The following is a 16,206-nucleotide window of genomic DNA, read 5'->3' on the forward strand; positions in this document are numbered from 1 at the left end:
ACTTATATCTCAAAGGTGGGTGGCGCATTTACGTTGTAGATGTCTATGGGCTCCAGTAACCACTTAACACCAGGTCGGCTGTGAGCTCGTCCACCCATATAAGCAATAAAAAAAAAAAAGTCAATGTCTATACTGAAACATAACAGGATTGATGCTACAGACCGAGTTAATGGGGAATGTCAAATTAATAATTAGACATGAACAAAATAATAATTTAATGTAAAATGCACTACATTACGACTCAAGTTAGGTTTTTCTCCTGTGTTATGATACTTGCTCCGGACGAGAATCGAAACCCGAACCCCGTCGGGCAGTGGTAGCCGGTCACTAATAGCTCGACCAACGAACCATTCTAAACTTCGTGTGATTTTATTTAGTTTTAATTATTTAGTGCCGTGAATTCGGATTTTCAAGTTCTCCTCTTATGTTTGTCTTCATCAACTGAAAAAAGATAATTATTAATTATTCGATATGTACGTATATGCTCTGTTTGCATGTTCGTATGTTTGTATATTTTATATTTATTATACAAAAATATCAATAGTTTAATTAATATTTTAGTATTTCATTTATTCGAATGAGTATTTCAAATTTTAACACAATCGCAAAGCAATTAACGCAATCTATCATTATATTCCCTTCGATTCAGACCCTTGGAAAACTGTTGCCTGTTGTTTAAATGGCCCTTTTTGGTCGTATTAGAATTTATGGTTATATTAGAAATTTTCTGTATTTTTTTTTTGATAAACAAAATAACGTAATCTCAGTTTTACATATTCTTGGTAGGGGTGATTAAAATAAAATAGATTAGTGAATCCAATGAAATTAAACTCAATGCCAATAAAGTCTAATTAGTTGACTTGTTGGAATTCTCTTATTGAAGTCTCGTCCTGGTATCGTATATTTGCGGTGTTGGTGCGGTTCGTCAGGGAACTGAGACGCATATATCATGGTGCGAAGTGTAGGTCGACGGGTAAAAAGTCATTTCGGACCCCCTCCTGATCTAATATCGGTGCTTCTAGGTACCTCAAGCTGTACTTGTCGAAACCGTCGCTTGCGACGAAGGGCCCGGCGAGCAAATTAACCCTCGGACACAGCGCACTGAGTTTCTCGCCGGGTCTTCTCAGTGGGTCGCGTTTTCGATCCGGCGGTAAATTCTGCGAAGCACTACTCTTGCTGGGGGCAGTGCTAGCAACGTCGACAGAGCTCCGTGAGCTCATCTATTCGCTCGGCTAAGTTGGCCATAACCTCCCGAGGCTACATAGGTTGGGAAAAAAATCGATGGGTATTGATTTTGCTATTGGCAATGCCGACATACAAGAAGACCCGTCTGATTTATATCAGGATTTATAAAAGTAGTCTTTGTGCAATAGCTAAAAAAAATTGATGTATCCACTTGGGCACCTCTACTTTTTGTTGATAGCTCAGCTCCGTTTTGGTCAGTACGTAACACAACTTGGCCCAGGCCGCTTCGGCTGTCATATCGAAGGCCGGAACCACTCCGCATTCCACGAGTAACTGAAATAAAGTGGGCTTTAGTTGTAGACCTTTAAATTTGTACGATAAAATGTTTTATTTTATTTTAATTTTATTGCTTAGACTGGTGAACGAGCTCACAGCCCACCTGGTATTAAGTGGTTACTGGAGCCCATATACATCTATGACGTAAATGCGCCATCCACCTTGAGTCACTTCTAAGGTCTCAAGTATAGTTACAACGGCTGCCCCACGCTTCAAACCGAAACGCATTACTGCTTCACGGCATTTGCTCATTTTGTGACCAAAAATCACCTTCCATAACATCGCATTAATAAAAATTAATCAGTTCAAAACAATGACTGTCTGATGTTTTCTCAAATTCGATCATTAATACTTTTCATCAGGGGCAGCGAGATGGCAATGCCATTTCTGACCTTCATGACCGACAGTAAACGATCACCGTCAGATAGATCACTAGGGTAAAATGACCATAAAATATAAAAAACTTACAAGTCCAGTTTCGTAAATGGCCTTCCCAAGGACGGTACCGTTAATGCACTGAGTTACGTTCACGACCAACACGTTGTTCTTAACAGCTCTTTCGATCTCCTTATAGATCTCTTTGCGCTTGATTGGTATGTTCCCGTTTCCATATGTCTCTAGAACTACCCCTGAAATTATCCAAAAAACTATTTTATTTTGAATATTAAGTTGTTGGGCTTTCTATTTCAGTCACCGTTGTCCGTTGTCCGTGCAACCTAATCTACAGACACTGAGTTTCTTGCCGAATCTTCTCAGTAGGTCGTGATCCGGTGGTAGATTCAGCTATAGTGTTTATTGGAGTGTTCGCAAATTAGCTCAAACTACCAAACTACCAAACCGGCAAAGCTGGAATAGCCCTTCGAAGCTACAGGCGATTAGATAGGTTAAAAAAGGTTGGTTATGAATTTCAATCGAGCAAAGGGAATTGTCCAAGACCCGTTCCGTGCCCCTATCAGGTGCATGACGACCTAATAGTGGGTTAGTTATGGACGCAAATATCTCCAACCAACACAGCTGTATAGCCAGAATCCAAGGTCTAGATCACACGAACAGACTGAACGAAGGCGTATACACAAGGCGTTACACAAGAGAAAGTTTATTTAATTTGGATCCTCTAAAATTAACTTATAAAAAAAAAAACTATAAAAGCTCTAGAAATTTACATTCCGAATTCCCCTGCGCGAACCATTATCAGTTTGGTCAGTAACATTTGTAACGTAGGTATTATTCATTATAAACCCTTTTTTTCCTACCTATTCTAGTAACCTTGAGGAGCTATTCCACAATTCACCGAAGATTCACCGAACTAGTAGGTGAGCTCATGGGGCTCAAACCGGGAGTGTTGCTAACACTGGCCCTAGCAAGAGCAGTGCTTCGCAGAATCTACCACCGGGTCGGAAACGTGACCCACCGAGAAGATCCGGCGAGAAACTTAGTGGGCTGTGTCTATGGCCTATGGTTTAATTTACGCACTAAGCCCTTCGTCGCAAATGACGGGTTCGGGGAGGACGGTGACCGGTGCTTGAGGTTATAAACACGGGCGCTCTTCAATTACAACTAGCACCCATGTTTCGACGTCGTTGTAAACAGACAAAGAGTACACGGTGAGTCATTATAAAGGAAAACCGCGGCGAGAACCCGATATAATATATAACAGTGGTTATAATAGATATACTCATGAACGTATAAAACAATTCATATTATCTTTCATTGGAAAGTCGATGCTTATTACTTATGTACGTAATCTGGTATTGCATATATACATACATACATATGTGTACACTTCTTAATGTTTTATCATTATTGAACTTGCCATATACAAGTACTTCAGACGAATCTCTATATATAAAAATGAATTGCTGTTCGTTAGTCTCGCTAAAACTCGAGAACGGCTGCACCGATTTGGATAATTTTGGTCTTGAATTATTCGCGGAAGTCCAGGGAAGGTTTAAAAGGTGAGAAAATATAAAAACAAACAATTTTGTTTTGCCTTTGATGTCCCCCCGTCGAACGGATTCCTTTTCTTTGTTTTAAGTTTAATTTATACCAAAGTTTGGGTCTTTTATTTACCGATTGAGGCACTACGAAGTCTGCCGGGTCAGCTAATATGACAATAAACATACATCAGATGGGATGCAGTCCTTACTAAAAGACTTGAATATGGATACGGAATTATATATTATATAAACAAATTTGTTTTTGCTTTGATGTGTCCCCTTGATGTGTCTTTTATTTACCTATCGATTGAGGCACTACGAAGTCTGCCGGGTCAGCTAGTATTCAATAAAATAGTATTTATCATTGATCTAATCGTATGATAAGCTTGATATTGTAGTAGACGGGGAGATAGCCTTGTGGATTATTTGTTTTTTTTTCATCTTCAGAGGCCAATAGATAAAACTTTTTTTTTTTTTTTTTATTGCCCTTGTAGGCAGACGAGCATACGGCCCACCTGATGGTGAGTGGTTACCGTTGCCCATGGACTTCAGCAATGCCAGGGGCAGAACCAAGCCGCTGCCTACCGCTTAATACTCTCCACAAGCCTCGTTTGAAGAAGGACATGTCATAGCGTTCGGGAAACACCGTGGAGGGGAGCTCATTCCATAGCCGGATGGTACGTGGCAAAAAAGATCTCTGGAAACGCACTGTGGATGACCGCAGTGGCTCCAGGTAGTACGGATGAACTCTACTCCGGTGGCGGGCGGTGCGATGGTAAAAACGAGATGCCGGTATCATCTCGAACAATTCCTCAGAGCACTCCCCATGGAACATACGGTACAAAATACAGAGGGAACCGAAGTCCCTCCGCAGACCCAGAGGTTCCAAACGATCCGTGAGATTGGGATTATCGACAATCCGAACGGCCCTCCTCTGTATGGAGTCAAATGGAAGAAGCTGGTATTTGGGAGCCCCGGCCCAGAGATGGGAGCAGTACTCCACGCGAGGCCGGACTTGTGCTTTATAAAGCAGAAGCCTTTGTCCAGGCGTGAAGTACCGCTTCGCTCTGTTGAGGACTCCCAGCATTTTGGACGCCAACTTGGCTTTGTCTTCCAAATGACTCCGAAACTGGACATCGCTCGAAATGTCGACCCCAAGTATCCCAATACTCTCGGAAGGTTGCAGGGATACTCCTTGGAATTGTGGCGCCATGACAAAGGGGTCCTTCTTCGCAGTGAACGCGCAAACTTGTGTCTTTAATGGGTTGAATTGAACCAAGTTCAATTCACCCCATTTGGAGACTCGCCCCAGAGAGCTCTCCACTTCAGACACAAGTTTTGATCGTCTCTCTTGCACCACGCTTCGAGAGAGACTCTGATGGCCGATATATCGCGCATCCCCCGTGCTGTCATCCGCATAGCAATGCATGCCATCAATAGACAGCATGTCATTGATATACAGGATGAAAAGCGTGGGGGAGAGCACCGAACCTTGTGGAACGCCAGCGTTAATGGTCATGGTATCAGAACAGTCACCGTCTACAACGACCGTGATGCTCCGCCCATCCAAAAAGCTAGCGATCCACTTGCAGAGACCCTCGGGGATTCCGTAAGATGGTAGCTTTGACAGAAGTGCCCTATGCCAGACCCTGTCGAAGGCCTTCGCGATATCAAGGCTCACAGCAAGAGCCTCGCCCTTGCTCTCCAAGGCTTCAGCCCACCTGTGAGTAAGGTATACAAAAAGATCGCCAGCTGAGCGACCGTGACGGAAACCGTACTGTCGGTCACTGATCAGCTGGCGATCTTCAAGATACTTCAGGAGTTGTATATTTAACTAAATGCCGTCCACGTTTTTGAATAGCCATTCACCCCTCAAACCGGAACAGATGCAAGGTGGCAAAAATAGGCAGCTTGTTATTCGCGTGGGTCTATAACACGGCCTACCAGTTAAGCCTTGATCTTAAAAATGAAAATCCAATCCAAAAACGATTTACCTTCCATGCCTTCACAAACTCCACGGATCAACTCAGGTGTAATTGTAGGCGCCACCTTCAAAATGTAAACCTTCCTGGATAGCTGGTCGTGTAGCCTGCATTCATTGGGTACTGATCCTGGAGGATGTATCAACATCTTCGGATCCACCTCTAAGGTGGTCTTCGCTTCCAACAACGGAGGAAAGTTCGGGGTGTCGAATGCGTAAATACGCGTGTTCGATACTTTTTTCACTCTAAAAAATAATTGGTTGTACATAAAGTTACTGGTGGTAGGACCTCTTGTGTTACTGGTGGTAGGACCTGTTGTGAGGCCGCGCGGGTAGGTACCACCACCCTACCTATTTCTGCCGTGAAGCCGTATTGCGTTGCGGTTTGAAGGGTGGGGCAGCCGTTGTAACTATACTTGAGACCTTAGAACTTATATCTCAAGGTGGGTGGCACATTTACGTTGTAGATGTCTATAGGCTCCAGTATTCACTTAACACCAGGTGGGCTGTGAGCTCGTCCACCCACCTATGCAATAAAAAAAAAACTTCAAATTAATAACCCCAACAGCCTCAACATTCTAATTTGATTAACATTGTTCTGTTATTTAGGCGCTGGAAACACATCAGAGGTCCGTAGACTCCTCTATCCTCATTATTAGAAATAAAAAATTTAAGTCTTACCTAGTTCCCCTAAAGAGTTTTGCTCCAAAGAACACTGTTACTTCTGGTATGCGTTGAGTGGCCGCTATCAGCACAGCGCATAACAAATTGTTGTTACCATCGCTTCGAGGTTGAAATATTGGAACCTGGTAAGTTTATCATAGAATCATGTTGCATTAAAATCCTTAAAACTACTTATTACGCGTCAAGTTCTATTGATAAGACTAAGATTGGCTATTTGAGTTTGAGGTATATATACTCTTTGGTTCAAACGCGGCTTAACCACAATCCCAATATGCTTAAATATGATGAACCATTCTTAACATCAGGAACATAAGGTTGAAATTACATTCTGCAGAAAAACGGTTTTATACATCTTGTGCAGTTATTGGTCTGTAGACCATTCCGATAGAAGCACCCGACACGTGCGGACGTGCTCATCGACCACTCGATCGCCCGGTCTTTGTTCGCCCGGCCATTGTTCGCGCGGCCTGTGTTCGTGATACATCTGCCGACCAAGTGTTTTTCCTGGAAGTTTTTATTTGTTTTGTTTTAGTTATTTTTGTGTTCGTGGTACATCTGCCGACAGTGTTTTCCTGGAAGTATTTATTTGTTTTGTTTCTTTTTGTTATTTCTGTTTTGTTGTGTTTTTTTCTTTGTCCTGTAGTAATCGTGCCGCATCGCCACCTGTGTTCAATAGAACCGCTCAGGTCCGAGAAGTTGAGGCCTCGCCGCAAGGCGAGTGTTTCAAGACCCGGGGCCGCCCCACCTGGGCACTCAGCGATCATGGACGCTGTATTCGCGGAATTCCTCCGACTTCGCCACCCACAGCTCGCCTCAGAGTTTCTGGCCTTCAAGGCCAATCACACTGCGAGCCCTCTCGAGGACTCCGCCGCGCTCGCTGCTCCTGCGTCGCCTGTACCTGCGTGCAAAGCTTCTGCATCGAGCACCGCAGCCTCCGTCGTGCCTGCCGCTCCCGTGTCGCCTATACTGGCGAGTAAAGCTGCTGCGTCGTCCGCCGTGACCATCGTTTCAGCTGAGCGATCATCCGCGGCCTCCGTCGCGCCCTCTAAAACACCTACACTTGCTCGTAGGTCGTCTGCACCCGCCTCCTCGTGCTCCGACTCTGACTCGGACATGGAGGTCGACCTCGCCCCCGCCTCATCGACGGATGGATTCACCCTGGTACAGAAGGGTAAGAAGCGTGCCGCGGAGTCCCGAGCTCCCGCGGCCGCTAAAATTAGCAAAGCCGCGAACGCGTCGCGCCCCCGCCCTCAGACTCCCGTTGCGCCACCAGCCCGTGCCACTCCGTCGCCGCGTCCGGTGGCACAAAATAAAACCCAGACCCCTCCCCCGGTTATCCTTCAGGAGAAGGCAGCTTGGTCTTTCTCAGTTTGCCTGGCCCTTAAGGCCAAAAATATCAATTTCACGAATGCCCGTAACCTCGCGAACGGCATTCAAATTAAGGTTCAAACACCCGACGACCATAGGGCCCTCTCTTCTTACCTCCGTAAGAAGCGTATAAGTTTCCATACGTATACGCTCTAGGAGGAGCGCGAACTCCGCGTTGTAATACGCGGAATCCCTAAAGAGTTAGATGTAGAACTCGTCAAGGCCGATCTGTTAGAACAGGGCTTTCCAGTGAATTCTGTGCACCGTATGCACACCGGTCGCGGTAGGGAGCCATATAATATGGTTCTAGTCACCCTCCAGCCTACCCCCGATGGTAAGAAAATCTTCAACACACAGACCATCTGTAGGCTCTCCGGTATCGCTGTCGAAGCCCCTCATAAAAAAGGCACTCCTAGCCAGTGCCATAACTGTCAACTGTACGGGCACTCTTCCCGTAACTGTCACGCGCGCCCCCGATGTGTTAAGTGTTTGGGCGATCACGCCACGGCCCTCTGCGCTCGCGACCAAAAAACCGCGACGGAACCGCCTAGCTGCGTCCTGTGTCAAACACAGGGTCACCCCGCGAATTATCGTGGTTGCCCCCGAGCCCCTAAAATAAATCGCCGCATCGCCCACCAAAACCGCCTTCGAGCTTCCGGCCCAGACATCAAAGCCTCGGCACCCTCTGTGTCGCAGGCTAAGCCAGCGTTCGTTCCGGCGCCGGTGCCCAGTGTCTCGGCCTGGGCGAAACCGCTGCCGTACACGAACACGGCTACAACTCCCTCCTCCGCGATTCGTCCTGCCCCCGCGACTCGTCCCACCCCCGCGACTCGTCCCTCTCCCGCGACTTGCCCTCTGACCGCGTCCGACAATCTCACTTTAGCGATCGACTTCTTTCAGTCGATCAACTTTGAGCGCGTTAACGCTTTGAGCGACGCCATTCGCGCTGCCTCCACTGCACAACACTTTATCGCCGTTGTGCAGGAATACGCCGACGTATACGCGTCACTAAATACGTACGTCCTCCCCTCACTCCGCCGGTAATCAATGGCGTATATAAATAGAGTAAAGCCCCTATCCGTAACGATAGGATTTTTTAACGCTTACGGTCTCGCAAATCAACGTGATCAGGTTTCTGACTTTTTGCGTGACCATCAAATTGATATATTTTTAGTGCAGGAGACCCTGCTTAAGCCCGCGCGCCGTGACCCTAAAATCGCGAACTATAACATGGTCAGGAACGACAGGCTCTCTGCTCGTGGTGGTGGTACCATCATTTACTATAGAAGAGCCCTGCATTGCGTCCCGCTCGATCCTCCCGCGCTCGCTAATATCGAAGCATCAGTGTGCCGAATCTCACTGACGGGACACGCGCCGATCGTTATCGCGTCCGTTTATCTTCCACCGGATAAGATAGTTCTAAGCAGTGATATCGAGGCGCTGCTCAGCATGGGGAGCTCTGTCATTCTGGCGGGCGACCTAAATTGTAAACACATCAGGTGGAACTCACACACCACAACCCCGAATGGCAGGCGGCTTGACGCGTTAGTCGATGATCACGCCTTCGATATCGTCGCTCCGCTAACCCCGACTCACTACCCGCTAAATATCGCACATCGCCCGGATATACTCGACATAGCGTTATTAAAAAACGTAACTCTGCGCTTACACTCGATCGAAGTAGTTTCAGAGTTAGACTCAGACCACCGTCCCGTCGTTATGAAACTCGGTCGCGCTCCCGATTCCGTTCCCGTCACGAGGACTGTGGTGGATTGGCACACGCTGGGCATCAGCCTGGCTGAATCTGATCTACCATCGCTCCCGTTTAACCCGGACTCTACCCCGTCTCCTCAGGATACCGCTGAAGCCATAGACATCTTAACGTCACACATCACCTCGACATTAGATAGATCATCGAAACAAGTTGTAGCGGAGGACTTCCTTCACCGCTTCAAATTGTCTGACGATATTAGGGAACTCCTTAGAGCTAAGAACGCCTCGATACGCGCCTACGACAGGTATCCTACCGCGGAAAATCAAATTCGAATGCGTGCCCTACAACGCGACGTAAAGTCTCGCATCGCCGAAGTCCGAGATGCCAGATGGTCTGATTTCTTAGAAGGACTCGCGCCCTCCCAAAGGTCTTACTACCGCTTAGCTCGTACTCTCAAATCGGATACGGTAGTAACTATGCCCCCCCTCGTATGCCCCTCAGGCCGACTCGCGGCGTTTGATGATGACGAAAAAGCAGAGCTGCTGGCCGATACATTGCAAACGCAGTGCACGCCCAGCACTCAATCCGTGGACCCTGTTCATGTAGAATTAGTAGACAGTGAAGTAGAACGCAGAGCCTCCTTGCCACCCTCGGATGCGTTACCTCCCGTCACCCCGATGGAAGTTAAAGACTTGATCAAAGACCTACGTCCTCGCAAGGGTCCCGGTTCCGACGGTATATCCAACCGCGTTATTAAACTTCTACCCGTCCAACTCATCGTGATGTTGGCATCTATTTTCAATGCCGCTATGGCGAACTGTATCTTTCCCGCGGTGTGGAAAGAAGCGGACGTTATCGGCATACATAAACCCGGTAAACCAAAAAATCATCCGACGAGCTACCGCCCGATTAGCCTCCTCATATCTCTAGGCAAACTGTATGAGCGTCTGCTCTACAAACGCCTCAGAGACTTCGTCTCATCCAAGGGCATTCTCATCGATGAACAATTCGGATTCCGTACAAATCACTCATGCGTTCAACAGGTGCACCGCCTCACGGAGCACATTCTTGTGGGGCTTAATCGACCAAAACCGTTATACACGGGAGCTCTCTTCTTCGACGTCGCAAAAGCGTTCGACAAAGTCTGGCACAACGGTTTGATTTTCAAACTATTCAACATGGGCGTGCCGGATAGTCTCGTGCTCATCATACGAGACTTCTTGTCGAACCGCTCTTTTCGATATCGAGTCGAGGGAACCCGCTCCTCCCCACGACCTCTCACAGCTGGAGTCCCGCAAGGCTCTGTCCTCTCACCCCTCCTATTTAGCTTATTTGTTAACGATATTCCCCGGTCGCCGCCGACCCACTTAGCTTTATTCGCCGACGACACGACTGTTTACTATTCCAGTAGAAACAAGTCCCTAATCGCGAAGAAGCTTCAGAGCGCAGCCCTAGCCCTAGGACAGTGGTTCCGAAAATGGCGCATAGACATCAACCCAGCGAAAAGTACTGCGGTGCTATTTCAGAGGGGAAACTCCACACGGATTTCCTCTCGGATTAGGAGGAGGAATCTCACACCCCCGATTACTCTCTTTAGACAACCCATACCCTGGGCCAGGAAGGTCAAGTACCTGGGCGTTACCCTGGACGCATCGATGACATTCCGCCCGCATATAAAATCAGTCCGTGACCGTGCCACGTTTATTCTCGGTAGACTTTACCCCATGATCTGTAAGCGGAGTAAAATGTCCCTTCGGAACAAGGTGACACTTTACAAAACTTGCATAAGGCCCGTCATGACTTACGCGAGTGTGGTGTTCGCTCACGCGGCCCGCACACACATAGACACCCTCCAATCTCTACAATCCCGCTTTTGCAGGTTAGCCGTCGGAGCTCCGTGGTTCGTGAGGAACGTTGACCTACACGACGACCTGGGCCTCGAATCTATCCAGAAATACATGAAGTCAGCGTCGGAACGGTACTTCGATAAGGCTATGCGTCATGATAATCGCCTTATCGTAGCCGCCGCTGACTACTCCCCAAATCCTGATCATGCAGGAGCCAGTCACCGTCGACGCCCTAGACACGTCCTTACGGATCCATCAGATCCAATAACCTTTGCATTAGAAGCCTTCAGCTCTAACACTAGGAGCAGGCTTAGGGACCCCGGTAACCGTACTCGTCGAACTCGACAAAGAGTTCGCCGTGCAACCTAACCCATGAATCAGCTCGCTGAGTTTCTCGCCGGATCTTCTCAGCGGGTCGCGATTCCGATCCGGTAGTAGATTCATTCGCGAAGCAGCTGCTCTTGAGCTGTTAGGTCTCCTTCGGAGGCGCTCGGGTAGCTGCTAGCAAATCCCACCCCTCCTGGCTGAGCCTTTGCTCGCCCACCTGTCCTGGTGAAACTGGAAAGGCCTCCGGGCCACCAGTAATCCTTCAATCATAAAAAAAAAAAAAAAAATGGTCTGTAGAGTTTACCTTCTTTTAGACTATAATTATCAATGAGATGAAAGAAATATATTTAGTGACAATTCTCACTTTTTTTTTTTTTTCACTTTAAACAAATGCTCGCTTCTGTAAGCGATTGATCTAAATTCTAATGTATACTATTGATATCTATTGACAATATATTAAATTCAAAGTTTGAAATCATTTGCTGTAGCTGCTTTAACAAGGTTTTAGGGTAGGTCTACGGGTAGTTTAATAAGATCTAGAAAAAATATATTAATTACCTGAGCACCAGTGAGTACAAAAAATATATTAATTACCTGAGCACCAGTGAGTACAACAGTCTTTCCGACGGTTTCCAACATGAAAGACAGGACCGAACCTCCGTACGCAGTTGTGTCGGTACCGTGCAGAACCACGAATCCATCGTAATCATGGTAAAACCTCTAGAAACACGTGAACGTCAATTAACATAAAACATCTTTACGATCGAAGCTACATACTTTGAAAACTGAAACATTTCAAAATCAATAGTGACGTACGCAATCGAAAGTAATCAATCAAAATTAAAAGATTTCAAAATTATTATTTAGTACATACATTTTCACATAAGTGATTTCACATAAGGTACAGATATAAGAAGATGATACAAAAATTTCAATTTCCTGTATCCTAATAGATTTGATAAACTCTTTTCTGACTTTAGACTTTTTGGCGGGTACCCGAAGAATGAAGTTGTGTGATTTGTTTCATTTTGTCTATTTAGTGTTTCTTCAGGTTTAAATGTAAGGTAATAAAGGTGGTTTATTAACTGTTTAGTATCTGTGAAAGTGCACAAATGTGGGAAAATGAAACAAAGCCGCTGAACGTAACATCTCGGGACCCTCCAAAAAGTCCACTGAAAAAGTTTCAGTAAATGACCACCATTTTACTGAGTTTATATTTCATCCCATATCATCTTATTTCATTTCATTTCGTTTTTATTTAATTTCATGCCATGTTTCATATTAATCAACATCATTTAATTCATTTAAAAAAAGTTTTCATTAAAATTAAAATCAGACTCGACCTAAAAGGCCTTAGCTACCAGGTCATAAAATCCCTTAAAAAAACTGACTTTTTTGACTCAGTTGTGCAGTAGTCTATGACTGTTGTGCCGAGGGTCGTGGGTTCGATTCCCACATCGGGCAAACAATCGGGTGATTAAACAGTTTTGTTTGCTCTTTGTTTGGGTGTTTTTTTTTATTGCTTAGATGGGTGGACGAGCTCACAGCCCACCTGGTGTTAAGTGGTTACTGAAGCCCATAGACATCCACAACGTAAATGCGCCACCCACCTTGAGATATAAGTTCTAAGGTCTCACGTATTGTTACAATAGTTACAATTTGTTTCAGATTATTGTTTATTCTTATTATCGGATTAAGCTTAACGAAAACCTTAACTTATAATTTTATAGTCCCCGAATACATATAATATAGACTTTGTACCTTAATATCTCTCGCCATTTTTATCCAATCGTCTATCGTGAAATCCGAAGAATCTTTGAGTTCATCGTATTCGTAAATCTGGTACAAAATTTTAACATCCGTGTCTTTTCCATCTGTTCAAATTATAATACAAAATCAAATTCAAAAACATTCATCACAATTTTGATACTATTGAAATTTTAAGTAAATTTCCACTTGTAGATAGAACTATACGAGTATATAGGACTTGACATGACTAGATTGGATTTCCCTGACACGGCTTACGATTAACTCATAGAAATCGTCACGTTATTCCCTGGCTTTCGAGTTAACGGTCATCAAATAGGTCTTTTTCTTTTAAGTAAGAACTAAACTCCAATGCACTCTATATAAATCTTTTATCTATACATACAATCTATAAATCATAAATTTGTGAATATCGATCTTATAATAGTGAACATAAACAAAACGAACTTTAAAGATAGTCGTAAAATTAAAGGTTTAACGTCCAGTTTAATGCATTCCGTAGTTTTTTTAATTGCCAATATATTATATATATGTATGTATATATATGTTCTGTTTACGGGCTATGGTAACAAACACGACGATCGAATTAACCCACAGACACAGCCCACTGAGTTTCTCGCCGGATCATCTCAGTGAGTCGCGTTTCCGATCCGGTGGTAGATTCTGCGAAGCACTGCTCTTGCTAGGGTCAGTGTAAGCAACACTCCGGTTTGAGCCCCGTGAGCTCACCTACATGTTAAGGTGAAGTAGCTTCTCAAGGCTATCAGCGTAGGTAAGAAGAAAAAAAAGTACTTTTAGTGATGTCTACTGAAAACAACACTATCTAAATCTTACCCGGTAATGCTAGGTAATCCTTCTTATCTGTACCAGCGAGGTTGTTCTTCCAGTATGCATCGTCATGTAGCTGCGGTAGTTTCCTAATAACACTCTCTATATCTTTTTGCGGTACCAACACTGCAAAATTACAATAACATTCAGAAGAGGATTGTCTCATTAATATTTATTTATATTTAATAAAAATTATTTGATTTTTTTCAAAGATAAAAAATCATAAAAACATTTGATCTCACAAAAAATATATTATGAAAGTTAGTAATAGTAGTGCAGTAGTAATAAATAAAACCGAATCATAATTCACACGATTAAGAAAGTTAAACATTATTATTGTTCGTAGGCGCCTGTATAATTAATATCTAAGTGCCTATATCTAATATCTAATATATACATTATTCATTTAATTGTTTCTTAAAAATATGTACCATTTTTTATTAGTTTGGATTAATTCACTAAATTTTAAATAACTCTCAGTTAATGATGTCAAAATAAAAAATTACAACAAACTTTGTTTCACCAACACGTTCTGTTATTATATTTATATATTATTGAATATTCTGTGGTTGTAGTCTATGGTCTATTTTTTTTAACCTTATCTTAATCTTTGTAAAACTTACCGCCTTTTTCATTTTTCAGCATACCGAATGTACCTCCAGTGTACAGCACTAGAACTCGTTTTATTTCGGCCATTTTGCCTGACGTGTTGTCACACGGACTGTCCTGAGATGAATGACAGCATTGACAGCTATTTCATCATCGAGAATAATTAATGATAAATCGTAACATTTATATTCATTGTAGATACGTAGCGCATCAATTGCGAATGAATAAATTAAATGAGGAAACATCGTTGCGCGTTGATTTATTTGTTTTGAATAAAGCTTAAATAACAAGGAAAGTGTTGTGATTGTGGAATGTTTATTGATTTAAATAAAATTAAATTCTTTATTTAATTTGTGTAGTGGAATATTTATTTTTCTCAGATCGTCTCGGGTCATGGATGCAATCCAAACTACTTTTACGATTTAATCAGGCTGTTTATTATTTTCGTATTTCACATGCAAAGAAAGCGCTTGAGTGAATTTGACCTGTTATTGTACGATTAAAACAAAAACACGCGTAAAACATGCTGTTCATTCATTATTATTATTACTAATACTATCAACGATTGGCGCCATTGTTCTGTCCTACAAATAAAAATAGCAAGGCCGTTGTCGAGAGCTCATTATCTTGGTCGATAAAATCTGTATTGAGAAATTTAAGGAAGCGTCCATAATATAAATCGTATGATTTTTTTTATGGCTTAGATGGGCGGACGAGCTCACAGCCCACCTGGTGTTAAGTGTTTACTGAAGCACGACAACGTAAATGCGTCACCCACCTTGAGATATAAGTTCTAAGGTCTTAGTGCAGTTACAACGGCTGCGCCACCCTTCAAACCGAAACGCATTACTGCTTCACGGCAGAAATAGGCAGGGCGGTGGTACCCAGCCACGCGGACTCACAAGAGGTCCCACCACCAGTAATTACGCAAATTATAATTTTGCGGGTTTGATTTTTATTAAACAATGTTATTCCTTCACCGTGGAAGTCAATCGTGAACGTTTGTTGAGTACGTATTTCATTAGAAAAATTGGTACCCGCCTGAGATTCGAACAGCGGTGCATCGCTCAACACAAATGCACCGGACTTCTTATCCGTTAGGACACGACGACTTCACAAATATAAATCGTATGAATAAAACTGAACTTTTTTTTGTCTTTATAAGTAGACGGCTGCCCTGATTATGAGTTACCTTCGATCATGGACGTTAATAGCGTCAGAAGCAGAGCCAACTCGCTGCCCACCGCCGAGTACTCTTCACAAGCTTGGTATGAAGGACATATCATAGCGCTCAAAAAACAAGGTACAGGGGAGTTCATTCTATAGACAGACGGTACGTGGCAAAAAAGATCTTTGGAAACACTCTGTCGGTGAACGCAACGGTTCCAGATAGTACGGATGAACTCTGCTCCGGTGGCCGGTGGTATGATGGTAAAAAGAACATGGAAAGAACATCTCAAACAATTCCTTAGTGCACTTCCCCATGGAATATACGGGGAAAAATACCGACAGAGCCGAACCACCGTAGACCCGGGTTCCAAGCGTTCAGTGGGAAGGGGATTATCGACAAAGTTAAAGCTGTATCTCTATACCTATATAAAAATGAATTGTTGTTCGTTAGTC

At 44.0% G+C, this 16,206-nt stretch overlaps 1 protein-coding gene across 2 annotated transcripts; it reads right to left on the reverse strand.

Moving 5' to 3' along the window:
- Nucleotides 1-198: 198 nt before the first annotated feature.
- Nucleotides 199-14,755, reverse strand: LOC149501248 (L-asparaginase). 2 transcript variants are annotated; one of them, XM_089733969.1, is made up of 9 exons: nt 14,598-14,755; nt 13,981-14,100; nt 13,141-13,253; nt 11,974-12,099; nt 6,121-6,245; nt 5,453-5,685; nt 1,990-2,150; nt 1,405-1,518; nt 199-441 (listed from the first exon to the last, which is right to left on the reverse strand). In XM_089733969.1, the coding sequence occupies exons 1-9, from the start codon at nt 14,668-14,670 to the stop codon at nt 388-390; spliced, it is 1,119 nt and encodes a 372-aa protein (XP_089590095.1). In that variant the 5' UTR covers nt 14,671-14,755; the 3' UTR covers nt 199-387. The 2 variants fall into 2 exon arrangements, with proteins under 2 accessions (XP_089590095.1, XP_089590094.1); XM_089733968.1 differs by having other exon boundaries at nt 11,938-12,099.
- Between the last annotated feature and the right edge of the window lie 1,451 nt (nt 14,756-16,206).

Source organism: Bombyx mandarina, chromosome 16 (assembly GCF_030267445.1).
Source record: "Bombyx mandarina strain Sakado chromosome 16, ASM3026744v2".
In the NCBI taxonomy this organism is placed as follows: domain Eukaryota; kingdom Metazoa; phylum Arthropoda; class Insecta; order Lepidoptera; family Bombycidae; genus Bombyx; species Bombyx mandarina.